At 45.9% G+C, this 14740-nt stretch overlaps 1 protein-coding gene across 1 annotated transcript in view; it reads left to right on the forward strand.

The window, feature by feature from the left end:
* The window catches only part of Galnt10 (polypeptide N-acetylgalactosaminyltransferase 10), a gene marked incomplete at its 5' end in the record, with an annotated part of 225838 nt that overhangs the window by 132878 nt on the left and 78220 nt on the right, over positions 1-14740 (forward strand). Inside the window, 1 exon segment of the mRNA XM_005376193.2 lies at positions 611-777. Within this exon segment, the coding sequence (XP_005376250.1) occupies positions 611-777 (167 nt within the window).

Below are 14740 nucleotides of genomic sequence, written 5' to 3' on the forward strand. Positions count from 1 at the left end.
CCTTTCATCCCGTGTCTAGCCCAGTCCCTGCTTCTCTCCCTTTGCCGGAGGCTGGGAAGTGGGACTCAGAGTTCCAAGTTTCTAATCATGGTGTTGCCTCTCTCCTACCAGCCCGCTCTTCGAACTTATCAAGGGTCAGCCTCATTAGAACAAAAGATGCTCTCACCCCCAGGAAATTCCAAGGGAGTTAGGGCCCCTGTGTTAGGAACCAGGCTCAAAGAAAATGAACTTAAAACAGAAGATCCTCCTATCACCTGTATGGCTCAAGAAATTACAAGGGTTTTATAAGCTCTGCACCAGGAATTAGGGACACAGGCCAAAATAGACATATTTTTATTCTAAATCACAGGTAGAAAGAGAGGGCAGAGTGTCACTGAAGCTCTCTGCTCTGTGTGGAATCATGACCTCATACCAAGCCGGAGTCTTTCTTCTGATCCCCCTTTGCTTCCTGTGCAGGGATTGGAGGCAGGACATTGGGTGCCAGGGAGCAGAAAGTTCACTGGGGACCAGGGTTGCCCCCAGCTCTCACCAGTGTCCCACAGGGTGGCGAGGAGGTGGTATTTGCAGTTAACCTGACCCTGTCCTCTCACTCCCATTTGTGTCCCTCCAGCTGCAACAGCAAACGCTACCTGGAGACCCTGCCCAACACCAGCATCATCATCCCCTTCCACAATGAGGGCTGGTCCTCCCTCCTCCGCACCGTCCACAGCGTGCTGAACCGCTCTCCCCCAGAGCTGGTGGCAGAGATTGTGTTGGTCGACGACTTCAGCGATCGAGGTAGGGTCAGCCCCTCCCAGCCTCCTGCTTCCCACACTCCCTGAGAGACGGCACATTTCCCCTTCTGTAGCAACCTCAGTTCGTGGACTGCTTGCTACAAGCCAGGCTGTAGACTTGGCCGTGCACACATTATCTCATTTAGTACCCACAGCAACCATCAAATGGGTCCTATTTTTATCCCCTTTGCATCAATTTAGAAATGCATTATACACAAGGAACAGAAGCTTGATAAACGGTGGATCAAACAAGTAAAGGATTTGCTCACTTTCCTCTGTCTATATATCTCTCTGTCTTTCTATCTGTCACATAACAAATGATCCAGGCCTAGCACAACTTGTTGTTTTAGGCTGTTATAAAAGAACCAAGCTTTTTTTCCTCTCTGCTTCTTCATCCTCATGGTCAGAAAATGGCTGTTGAGCCTCTAGAAGGTACACCTTTCAGCAAGCGCTACACAGCCCCCTCCTGTGAGGCTTTGCTTCTTGTTCAGTATCATCTCCTCCAGAGACCTTCGGCCCAGACTCTGCCATCTGGTCAACCTGTCTGCACAGGTGGCTAAGAATGTGAATGTTTTGTATTTTGGTCTCTCAAGTAGGAACTGGAAAACGAGAAGTGAGATAGAAGTTATCGAGCCCACTTACAATATTTGCCATCTCATTTCACAGATGAGAAAACTGAGGCCCAGAAAGTTTGAGTGCCCTACCATGAGCCACATAGCTCTTAGAAGGAAACAAGGTGACGAGCCTGTCTGTCTGGCCCCACGCATGTGATCTTCATCACATGCAGAGCCCCTTCGCTGTGAGTGTCATCCTGAGAAATACTCTCGGTCTTGGGTTTAAGGGACACAGACTTGGTCTAAAGATGAAATCTGAAAGGGGAAAAATCATCATTCAGCCAGCGGCTTCCAGCTCAGTCCTAGCCTGAAAGCTTTCACCAGATGCAGCAGACTGAGAGCTGCCCCTTCATCTGCTCAGCGCCTCCCCAGGGCTCTAATAAGCAGTAGCCAGAGGGCCGGTAGGTGCTGTCCCACAGGAAACCTGAGGCCTGGGATGATGAACAGGCGGTAGTTAAGAACACATAGCTAGCTAGTTCCAATGGAGGGACAGTGACCCTGTGTCCGGGCGCTAGTACAGCCCTGTTCCTCCCCTCCGCAGCTGATTAAGTATCCAGCAGGATGACAGCAGCAGCTTGGGCAGCAGCACAGCTACCCACACCATTTGAATACAACACTCTTACTTACAGACCTTAGCGCGAGGCCTCTGTGTGTGTGTGTGTGTGTGTGTGTGTGTGTGTGCGTGTGTGCGTGAGATACACACCATTACCAGCAACAAGGCCCTCTTCAGCGAGCAAAGCCAATATGGCTGTGGAAGGCTTGGAAATTGCTGTGGCGACATCTTTGCATTTCAGGCTGGGTATTCTGTAAGCTGTTTTGCTGGAACATGAGTTGCCATAAGTGGACCTTGCTTTGAGCATCATGGGGCCCAGGACATTGTTTCTGAAGACTTAAAATTCAGCCAGATAAGAAACATGTACTTCTCCTTGTTCAGTTCAAAAAGAATTTCAGGATCCTCAGAGCAGCCGAGGTTGGGGTGTGGACCTCATGGGCACAGGTGGCTTCACAAGCCTCTGCTGCCCTGCATAGTTGTTTCCTGAATCACTAGGAGATGCTCTACTGCCTAAAAATGTGGGAAAACCACAGATGAGCTCAACCTGCCTCTTTTACAGATAGAAAAACCCAAGGACTGAGGCAGAGAACAAGAGCTCACAGGTGGCTGGTTACAAGGAGAGGCACAAGAACCCAGTTATTGGACTCAGGTGCAGCCCTATCTCTCCCTACCAAAGCTGGTTAAGTATCCCAACAGGATTGCTTGAGAATTCCTTCTTGGAATTACTCCTTCCTGTTCCTAAGGGCACTGATTAAGTATCCAGCAGGATGACAGCAGCAGCTTGGGCAGCAGCACAGCTACTTCTAGAGTAGCCTCTACCTTCTAGAGGCTCAAAGACTGCTCAAAAATTGACCTTCCTGTTCCTAAGGACACTGCTCAAAAATTGACCTTCCCACTGTACTGAAGAGCAAACCTCTTGCTAAAGGAGAGTTCATTATCAAAAGTAGCCAGTCTGAGCTAATAATTTGGATCACTATCCTTCCAATTTCCTCAATACTTCAGTGGTAAAGACCACACAACCCATCCCAAAAAAAGAATGTGTCAGTCTTGACAAAGGAAAGGTCAGTGTTCTAAAATGGCATTCTCTAAGGGCATCTCTTTCTCCAGACAGCAAAAATGCTAGCACGGAACAGTGCCGTCCTCACACCCTAGTCAATCGAGACCAAACACTGTCCTATTTCACAGACGACAGTGAGAACTGAGGCCGCTGCCTGATGCCTTTTCCTTCACAAAGTATGCCTGCAGCCCAGAGAACTCTTAACCCAACACCCCTCAGCCCTGCACATTACCACCCCAGATTTTGCAACCTTCACTTTTTGGAAAAACAATCATTATTCTTGTTCCAAGAAGGAATTCTCAAGGCAGCTTTGGAAGAAAACTTACTCAGCAGTGATTGTTTTAAAAATGAGATTTGGGAGGAACAATTTCAGAATTATGGAGAGACCTGTCTAAAGTACAGCAAATATGGGCCATCATAAAAGACAGATTTCTCTGGGCCCCGTTAGCAGAGGCAGTTCACAGACTTGAAATTCATAGATGCTAACTACAGGCGAGATTGGCACAGCCTAGCAGAAGGCATTTTCCTCTGAAATGAGTCTGCTCCAGGATCCCTAGGGCAACTAATTATAATTCCACTAAGGGTCGAGACCTAGGGTAGGAGACAAAATTGGAGCAGACGAATTCTTGAAATGAGATCCAGAGCTTTGTGCAAGCAGCACCAGGGCCTAGAAGAGAGGCAAACACTGACACCAGGATGATCCTGGCCCTGCTTACAAACAGAATATGAGAGTTTTCCAGGGGCCCCCAGAAGCTCTTCAAATGTCTGAGCGTTGCTTGAGGATTAGGAGGACTTGAAGGGGTTTCTGAACTTGTGGGAGAGGGGCAAGGACACAGACGGGCAGATCTGCCTCTGGGTTCTACTCCCCGGGCTGCAGATTTCTAATAGGAAAAGCCGAGGAGGTCTTTGTTCAGTTGTTTGTTCTGTTCCTTTTCTTCTTCCCCTCCCCACTTTTGAGCAGTATTGTTTTCCCAGAAATGTGGGATATGTAGTAGTGGAAAGGATAAACTATGGGTGGGATGGAATGGATGAGGTGCAGACGTGCAAGGCTATGCTGTGATAGCTTGACAGCACTTTCTCCAGCTCAGCCACAACAAACACACAAGCAGAAACATACCCAGTGGAAGTCCCCAACAGGAAGTTCTTAGGGCAGTGTTTGCAGCAGTATTGGCAGGTTGTTAGTGATTGGTTCTGGCACAAGTGTGAGTGTTGCTAGCCTGGTAGAAGACCCTAGTCGAAGGTGTGGCGGCACACACCTGTAATCCCAGCACTGGGAGGGCTGAGGCAGGAGACCCTGACCCTGCCTTAGCAGGGTCAGAACCTGTCACAAAAACATAAAAATGAAAAAAGAAGACCCTAGTTACTTATAGCACAGTCCAACGTCCTCTTACCATGATGGTGTGTTACTGCCAACCTGCATGCTTGCATCACACCAGTCATGGGAACATGTCACGGAAATTAATTTGGCCTTGTCCAACCTTGAATTCCGCCGTACCGCTTTATAGTCACTGCCCAGTGAGCAGCTCGGCCCCGTCTTTCATCACCGCCTCCTGTCTCCTGAGTTACTTCCGACACCACCGCAGCTCTGGAGCGGCCATTCCCCACCACCATTTTAGGACTTAGGTCTTTCACCTCTTTCAGGTTTTGTATTTATTTGTCTGTCCATTTGTCTTGATTCATCAACATAATTCATACTCTCATCCCCAACAATATTCATGGAATGACTGTGCTGGGCGCTGCGCTAGGTGTTGGGGATACAAAAAGAATGAAATAGTCGGGGGCAGGGGATTTAGCTCAGCGGCAAAGCGCCTGCCTGGCAAGCGCAAGGTCGTGAGTTCGGTTCCCGGTACCGGAGAAAAACCAAAAAAAAAAAAAAAACAAAAAAGAATGAAATAGTCTTCTTGTGAAGCCTCTCCTGCAAGAAGCGGGAGACGGAGGCCCTGGGGCAGTTGAAAGGCTGGAACCCACGTGACATGTGGAGCGCCAGTACTGTGAAGGGATAAGTAGATAAATAAATACTCCTTGTTGGAGTGGGGGAAGGGAGAGGTTCCAGGCAGAGCAAATGCACAAGCACGGGTCTGAAGTCAAGGAGAAAATACGGGGAGTGCAGAAAAAGCTGCCCCTGACCTCATCACTTGGAGCAATTACTGTTAACATTTAGGCTTTATTTCGCACCACTGATTTTTTTTTTAATGGACCTTATATTTTAGAGAAGTTTAGGTTCACAGCAAAATTGAGCTGAAGTACAGAGTTGCCATATACCCCTCACGCCTCCCTAGACATATAGCACCCCCACAATCAAAATCTCATACCAGAGTAGTACATTTATTATCGCTGATGGACCTGCACCTCCACATGACTACTCCTGACTCCTCAAATCCACTTGTTTATATTAGAGTTCACTTTGGGTGTTGTACATTCTATGGGTGTGGACGGATGTATCATGACGTGGATACACCATGACAGTGTCGGACAGAACACTTTCACTGCCCTAAAAACCCTCTGTGCTCCACCTGTTCACTCCTCCCTCCCGCAACCCTTGCTCTCTGTAGTTTTACTATTTTCCCAGAATATCGTCTGGTAGGAATCACTTAGTACACAGCTTTTTCTTTTTTTTAAAATTTTTTTTCCAGTACCGGGAATCGAACTCACAACATTGCGCTTGCCAGGCAGGCGCTATGCCACTGAGCTAAATCCCCAGCCCCTACACAGCCTTTTCTGATTGGCCTCTTCCTCTTGGTGATGTGCATTGAAGGTTCCTCTGTCTTTCACGATAGCTCACTTCTTTTCAGCATTGTATGGCTGCAGTACAAGTTATCCATTACCTACTGAAGGTCATCTTGATGGCTTCCAAGTTTGGGCAATGATGCACAAAGCTGCTATAAACATTTGGGTCCAGGTTTTTGTACAGACATAAGTTTTCAACTCACTTAGGTGCACTGCTGGGTCAGGGTGTGTTTAGTTTTGTAAGAAATCACCAAACTGCCTTCCAAAGTAGCTGTACCGTTATGCCGTCCCACTAGCAATGAATGAGCACTCCTGCTACCCCACATCCTCGGCAGCATCTGGTGTCGTCAGTGTCTGGGATGTTTGCCATTCTGATAGATATATAATGGCATCTCACTGTGATTTTAATTTGAATTTCCTAATGGCATATAATGTGGCACTTCTTTTCATATGCTGATCTGTCCTTACAAATTTTGTTTTGTTTCCAGTGCTTTTCCATTTCTATTTCCCTTTCCACAGCCTCCCAGTTTCCCTCCAGTCTCACCCCAGCAGAGGTCACTAGCGTTAACAGTGTCTTGTGTGTGATTCTAACTGTCCCACGTAAGCACACTAACCTGTAATTGCTGGCACCCGCAGGCGTTCGTACTTATGGGGCATTTACAGTGTGCCTGGGGCATTCTTTCCTTCCTTCGTCAGCACAGCTCTGGTAGTTTCTGTCACGTCCAGTGGGAAAACCTCTAGCCTCTATCTCAGACCTCCTACTTCCAAATTTACAATTTTTACAGATGAGAAAACTGTGACAGAGAGAGGTTCAACTGCTGAGGGGTTTGAGCCCTCAAAGAGGCAGACCTATGATTTAAAACCCTGCATTCTGACTCCAGAACATTCACACATTCATCCTGGTCTCTGTGTTCTCTCTCTCCTTCCCTCCTTCACTCTCAATAGAAACACACTGTGCACATTACTCTACAGCTCTTTTCTCTCCCTGTTAATCCATCACATCCAATTACATCAATAATAGGTAAGAGCTAACGCATTTGTTTTTAATAGCTACATAGTACAGTACTCAATAGTGTGAATCTAAAATTCATTCCTTTTCATTGCACCTTCTGTAGTGGACACCGAAACATACCTAACTTTGTGTGCTAGTTCCTTTTCCTTGACTTTCTGCTACCATTTTCCCTGTCCTTATAAAGCAGCTACCACTCCTGTCCTTCTCCAAAGCAAGGACACCAGAATATCAGCTGCTTGTGGAAGAAGCTAGTCCAGGGCCCACAGCCCCTCCTTCCACTTCCTGTATTCACTGACCCAGGGACTGGCTCATCAGCAGAGGAACCTGAGCCCTGAACCTGAGCCCCAGTGGATGGGTGCACATCCACAGGAGACAGTGTGCAGCAGGCCATAGAGACACAGTGCCACCTCACTTCCATGCATTTGGCCCCACCTGCTCTGCCACCTAGGCAAGAAATTGTTTTCCCTCCCTGATGGAATGAGGACCAGGAAGCAGTTTTATCTCAGGGTAGAACTGAGGGTCAGAGAGAATGTTGGTAGGTGGCCCAGACACTTCCTTCCCAGGGACCAGTCCCTTCCCTGTGGATAACCACAGCTGACAGGAGGGATCGGTCTTCCGCATGATTGCTTCCATGATCTGAAGGATCCCAGATCTTAAGGATCAATCTCTAGGCTCTTATGATTAAGAAACCCACAGGCTTTCTTGATTCTCTTCTCCCTTAACAGCTTTGACATCCTAAACACTTCTCCCTCAGACTCCAAGGAGAGAATTGCTAAGAAGATTAAGACTGTTACAGAATATTAATTAGTTTATAATGAGAGAGATCTATAAACCTTTTTGTGGATACGTGACAGGAACACAGGATGCAAGAATCAATTTATTTTGGGGACATTTTGTGCATCTTTAAAAAATAGCATTTTGTGGATCGAGCACTTTATAAATGATTTACTGGGAGAGCCAAAAAAAAAAAAAATCAAATAAATCGCTCAGATTGCATCTGAAACATCAAAAGCTCCAGTGTTTGGAAAAGAATCGTTTCTGTAGTGGAAAATAGCTGCGTTATATTTTCAGAAAGGTGACATTTCTGTTGAAGTGAGTAGACCTTCTACATTTTAACAACTTGGCACAGCAAGACTGCTAAATTAAAGATATTCTCCTGATTTTCTTGTGCAGAGTAAAGTCTAACCTTTTCCATTATTTTAGTGTTTCCTCAAAAGCATAATGAGGGAGAAGCAAAAGCCAATGGAGCGTGACATTGGAAGTCCTTGGAAGAAGGTCCCCCGGAAGAGAGCACAGAACTGCCCTCTTGTACGTAGTCTGACTTCAGAGAGCTCTGGCCTTCCTGCCAGCTGAAGGCTGAGGTGGAGTGTTATTCACCCAGAATCTGAAAGGAGATGAGATTTGAGACTGAAATGAAAGTGAGAGCTTCCTTAAAATCCAACTTGGTGTAGCACAAACTGGCCAGTCCTACTCATCATGTCATTCACATTTAGCTCAGTAAGTGGGGAGCTGAGTGTGCTGATTTTGTCACCGTCACGGAGGGGAAGTAAGTAGTAATAATAATGCTGCATAGCACCTATGTTGCACCTGCTATGTGCCAGACACTGTTGTAAGCAACTTAGACACATCACATCTAATTTTGTAGGAAGCCTCTGTTAGCTAACGTTTGCCTAAAAGGAAAATGCATATGTTGTTGAGAATTCAAACAAAAGTACAAGAAATTCCTCTCCTCTCTGTACCCCACTTCCTAAATAAAACAATACCAGCAAAACTTTTAGGTAGGTAGGAAGTAATCATGGTAATCCATGCTCATATGTCGAATAGGTATGTTCTCCTACTTTCACGTATTATAAACATCAGCCAGATCCTCTAAGCAACACTGAAGCACCTTAGCAAAAGGCAGACATTCGCTCCGACCTTCAGCCCAACCCAAGGCAGCCTCCCTGTAAGCCCATCGCAGAGAGATTTCCAGGGTGCTTCCTCCTTTCCTCGCAAAACTCTCAGCTCCTGAATGGTTCGAGCGTGTCTTACTAAGCAATCACAACTCCAGGGCCAATTTTGGTTTGATCTGAATCCAAAGGCACCCTCGGAGCTGTTAACATTGGAAGCTTAAAATGTTACCAATTTTCATAGCCAGAAATAGCCAATGCTTAACGGCTCTGAGGTTCAGGGAGGCCAAATCCACACATCATTTATGTCTGAAAAATTTCCCAAGCAAAAATTGTGCAGCACTGTGAATCAATATATGATCAAGAGCACTGAGAGCTTGATTTCTCTGTTTCTGTCTTTCTCTCCTGCTTTACTGCCCCAAATTGGCAAATCTCATGAGAATGTAATTTTTGCAGCCTTATGAAGAACAAAGAAATAGGCATGTGATGAGGCCACAGTAACATTCCTTGCTCTTGTGCACTTTAATGACATTGGCTTCTTTTTTGTTTGTTTGTTTTGGGTACCAGGAATCATGGCAAAAGTCAGAAAAAGCAGCCTGCGTGAATTAAAACATGACGTTGGTTTCTGTCATGTTTTAGTGCATGCAGGCTGCTTTTTCTAGCTTTTGGAGATCCTCGTGTACACTAAGTCCCTTCTCCAAAAACTTAAAGTCCATTCCATCTAGAGTGGTGAAATATTAATTTTATCTGCTTGCTTCCTAAATGCAGACCTCCCGAGAGGCCCACCTTATTTATTGGCAACCAGGAACTTCAGAGTAGCTAATAAATTCCTGGTGTGTGTTTTCGGTTCCCCACTTGTGGCCTGGTAATGAATGGAATATGCTAGGCGTTGCAGGTGGCGTACAGAGAGTGTGAAAACTGGTGAGATCAGAGTGTGCTGCTTTCTGCCCGACCTCAGAACAGAGCTTTTCCTGCATGCTGTCAGAACACGCAGTATAACTACACTCCAGCCTGTCTTCCTGCAGAACTCAAGCTAATAGTCACCTTCCTTGCCAGCAAGTGCCCCCCCCCCCGCCCCAGGGCAAGAGGGAAGATGAGCCCCAAGCTTTCCCATCAGACACCTTCCCGCCACCTTAGGACGGCGTCCTGACTAGCCCTCTGTCCTGAGCAGAAATACTACACATACTCTTGGTTGTAGACACAAAACCCGCTCTGCACAAAACCCTCTCCGCTTGCCCACTCAGACCAAGGGAAAATGAACATAGTTGGATCATGGAAAAGCTCCTCCCCTCTGCTGTTCGCTGTCGTGCCAGCCAGCCCCTAAATGCACAGGTGCTTTAGGCCAGTCCCATCCTATCCTGTCCCCATCCCAAGAGCCAGCACTTTCTCTTCTGACGTGAGCTGCAAGAGCTGATTTCCCAGCCCAAAGGCCTACTGTTATCTTCGCTCGCGTGCGCTGGATGGTGATTAAGTGAGGATGTACGGTACCAGAGCCCGGCACCTGGAAAGCTCTCAGTAAACTGTCAGTGTTAATGAGATTGTTTTTAGAATGGCGCTTATTCTTATTACTGTTAACTCAAACACTGAGCTTCCGTCCACCTCAAAGTCTCGTTACGAGGATGAGATGAAGTTGGAGTGTGAAATTGCTTAATGAGCTAAAAAGTGCAGTAAGAGCATGGAAGAGAATCCTGATTTCCGTGGAAGGGAAACACCTTGAGGAGAATACTACCGTCTGGTGGCTGAACAAGCAGTGAACTCAGAAGCACACATTCAGGACCCGAGGTGCGTCCCCTGTGGCCGCAGGTGCCAACTGGATTCGAGCAGTGGCTCTCACCTCTTCTCCCTCCCAGCATCCACCGAGGAGCTTATTAAAACGCAGGTTACCAGGGCCCACCCCAGAGCTTCTGATTTATTGGCCCCGGAGTAAATCCCAGCAACCTGCGTTCTTAACAGACATTGCAGATTATTTTGAGGGCACCAGAAAGGTGCTCAGTGTTGGGGTGGGGTGTAGCTTAATGAGAGTGCCCGAAAGAAAAGAAGTTAGGGGAGTGAGTGGGGAAAGATGCTTAGACTTGTGGAAAACATAAGTGTGGCGGGCCACCAAACCGGCCTTGGGGCATGCATGGGTGGTATCATCCTGGGTCACACTAAGTGTCAAGACACGTGGCCCTCGGCCAGACGCCTGTCTCTCAGGATGCCTTGTCATCAGTAACCTCCTCACTACACCAGGCCCATGTGGATTTATGGTCCCATGTTTAATTTCAACCACTATTCATTAATCCTGATGATCTTACTTAAATTATTAAACAGTCATATTCCAATTTCGAGGGCACTAATTATATCCTTGAGAGGCTGTTATTATCTGGGTGATCAGATACACTCAGTCAACACTACGCTGTTTTCTCCCCACTCATCAGAATTTTATACTTGCAGGATTTTTTCAGTTGCTGAGTGTGTGTTTTGTATAACAAGATCTCCTCGGGCCCAAGGAGTTAGAAGGTATTAGAGCAGGGGTCTCAAATGTTAACGTGTGTTAGAATCACTCGGGAAGTGTGCGGAGCATGCAGATTTCCAGGCCCTGCCCCTTGATGGTGCGGACCTCCATGTGGGTGGAGCCCAGGAATCTGCCTTCTCACCAGCCCTTGATGGCTGCTGGTGCAGGTGACCCCAATACCCGGAGCTAAGCAATTCTGCCTTAGATGGAAAGAGAGCTCGAGCAATATTTGATGAAAAAGATATCGAGTGGTGAGACCCGTGCCCTCATTTTTCAGTAGGAAAACAAACCCTTCAAGGGGACAGCTCTCATTCAGAGAGCTCCATGGCAGGGACGCAGCCTGCATCTCTGGCCTGTGGCAAGGATCAAATGAGATAATAGATGGGAAAGCACTTTGGAACATATTCAGCACTCTATAAATGCAAGAAGGCACTATTATTTTCAAACTGGAACAGCCTTGTGACAGAAATGGCTTGGTACTTTCTCTCTAAATTACCATAATCACCTGTTTGAGGCCCCAACCAAGCCCATAACTCTAAATTCACCAGGCATGGGATAAATTCCTCCTGTAATGTCCAATAATTTTTTTTTTTTTTTGATGAGAGAATGTGCTTGGGTCCCGGCCTGATCCTCCATCTAAAGCTTCCTGCTTATTCTTTAGCCTGGTCCTATCTGTTCTGGGGTAGATCACGTCTCCTCCAAACATGGAGCACCTGGCTTAAAAGCCCTGCTCACCTATGACTCCCTCCGTTTTTGGAAGACCCCGTTTTCATTTGTTTGTCTGTTTTTTAAGACCCTGTTTTTATCCCCACTGCTAAATAAAATTTGTTTAAAATGTGGTGGTAGAATGAGTTCAAGTACAGACGCTCCGGCTCTATCACATTTCACCCTTTATTTTTAAATATTTCTCCCACACTCCTACGGTTCCTCTCTCAGTGCGGTCTCCACATGCAAAGCCTCAAGTTCAAGCTTTTGCAAGTTACCCACATGGAAAGTCTATTTTTAAATCTGGAAGAAATCGAGGCTTTGCACTGATGATAGAAGACTGAGTGTTACCAGGCAGTACAACTTCAAAATTCAGGGCATTTCTGCACTGTTTTCAAGAGTCTTTACTCAACCTGTACGGTTTAGAGATGACAGTGGGCATTTAGGGACTTGGTGAAAGTCATACGGGAATCGAGACAGGATGTTCGGGGAGCACCTGGTGCTGGCCCGCCATAGCCCCCCAAGATGCCAGGCCCCTCCAGAACTGAAGTACGCAATCAGAGCCCCGTGGTTCATTCTGTCTCCAGGGCTCTGCCGCTGCCGCAGGGCCTTGCACACGAGGGCCAGCGCAGTGTGAGCACTCTGGGTGTGTCTCTCTTGCTCCTTCAAAGACTGTACACATGGGTCAAATGTGAGCCAACACGCATCCCCCCTCCAGTATATGGAGACATAACTGACAAATAAAATACTTTATATTCAAGGGATACGCCATGGTGATTTGATATCCATACAGTGAAATCATTACCAAATTCAAGCTAATTAACACATCCGGATATCATACTTTAAGATCTCCTGTCTTAGAAAATTTCAAGTATATAATTCAGTGTTGTTAACTATATTCACTGTGGTATACCTTAGGTCTCTAGAATTTACTCAGCTAATAACAGAAAGTTGATGCCTTTCGAGCAGCATTACCCTGTTTCCTCTGCACTGCAGCCCCTAACCGTCCTTATTTGACTGTATATTTAGGAGTTTGGTGAATTCCACATGTAAGCAAGATCATATAATACTTGTCTTCTGTGTCTAGCTTATTTTACGTAGCATAATGTCCTTCAGATTCATCCATGTTGTAAATGGCAGGATTTCCTTCTTTTTAAAGGCTGAATAGTGTACCTCTGTGTGTTACATTTTCTTTTTCCATCAATCCTAACGTGGATATTTATGCTACCATGTCTTGGCTGTTGTGAGTAATGCTACAGTAAACGTGGGAATCCAGACATCTCTTGCTGTAGGGATTTCATTGTCTTTGGATATACACCCTGAAGGGAGATGGCTGGATCATACAACAGCTCTACTTTAAATTTTTTTGAGGAAACTTCATACTGCTTTCCATACTGGCTCTATGGAAAATGTAAGCTGAAGCTCATCTTGTATTGTATTTCTTGACTAGTGCAGTCATGTATCTGCCCATTTGAACTTTCCACTAACTGCAAATACACTACATGAGTGTGCACTTTCAGCACCACACCTCCCGTCATCTCACAGGCATTTTCCTTCTTGACAAGCTCTTTGCTTATATCCCAGTGTGCTGTGTCTAATTCCAAAAGCCCTCTTGGCAGTACTGGGAACTAAATCTTATGCCCGCCAGTTCCCCTAAGGACACTACTGCTTTTATAACAGTGTGAAATCTCACTTGTACAAGTTTTTTTTTTTTTTAATTTAAATCTGAAGTTAGCTGGGCATTGGGTCTTTGTCGTAAGAACCCAAGGTTGTGTGGCCTTGAGGCTGTATTAACCTTCCTGTGCCTCCGTGAGCCAATCTGCGCTGCTTCCAGAGGGAGCTGTGCAGATTAATTGAGGTATTGCACAGCGAGGGCTTAGAATGGTGCCTGGCTCAGAATAGCCATTAACCTTGGTACCACAGCATTCCTTGACAGGAAGGCCTCATGTTCATCTGTCTGTTACTCATTCACTTTCGAGCTACACCTTGAAGACTCTAAACTTAAGCTCTCATTACTGCTGCTACTCATACCACCATTGCCCCTAGTTATCAACTTGGTATGTGCTGACAACTTTTACAATCTCACGAAGTAGAGATTGGCATTGTCTCCTGGTGGTGCAGACAATGTAGCTGAGGATTAGAAAGGGACCAACTGGACAGAAGGTGAAAGATGGCATAGGTCCAAACCAAGTGTACCTGGGTCTAGAGTAATACACTAGTAGGTGCTACTTCCTTTTTGATATAGAGGTACCTTCTAAGGATTTCATGCCTCATATTATCCTCTCTTATTTTCATAGATCCATTCACTCTGAGTGCTTCGACTTTGCAAATCAGGGCAGGTTAAGACAGACTAAATACCCACCTATCAGGAGAAAGAATGAAAAACAAACGATTTTCCTGCCAGATTTCCCACTGCTGTTTTGCTGAGATCCTTTCCCCCACGAAAGCAGAGTGGTTTCCTTTCACTTTAACCTTTACGCCACTGGAAAATCTTAAATTATTCAAGACATTGGTGCTTTATGATCTACTAGAAGGCTGTAATGTAATTGCAAGGTGTCACTTAAAGAGCTGTCTGTCTGTGTGAACCATCTTGTTGTGAATCCCTGCTCCTGCATAGAATGGGAAGATATATATTTATTTACCAGTGGTCCTTTGTAACTGCCTTAGATCAATCCCATTATTCATCCTCCACAGCCCAGGCCCCAGAATAAATGACTACTGATGCAGAGAGCATGGAAATCATTTGTGCATCATCAGTAACTTGTTTTTCTTCTGTCACTTGCATCTTGATGGACAGCCATGTACTTTGGGGATTTCACTTTATCACCTTTGGTCACATTGCCTATGTGTTATGCCACCTTAGATTTTAACTGCCCCACTTTGCCCTTTCAAAAATTTTATCACCCCCAAGTCATA

This window comes from Chinchilla lanigera, unplaced genomic scaffold (assembly GCF_000276665.1).
Source record: "Chinchilla lanigera isolate Chin_1 unplaced genomic scaffold, ChiLan1.0 scaffold00007, whole genome shotgun sequence".
Lineage (NCBI taxonomy): Eukaryota > Metazoa > Chordata > Mammalia > Rodentia > Chinchillidae > Chinchilla > Chinchilla lanigera.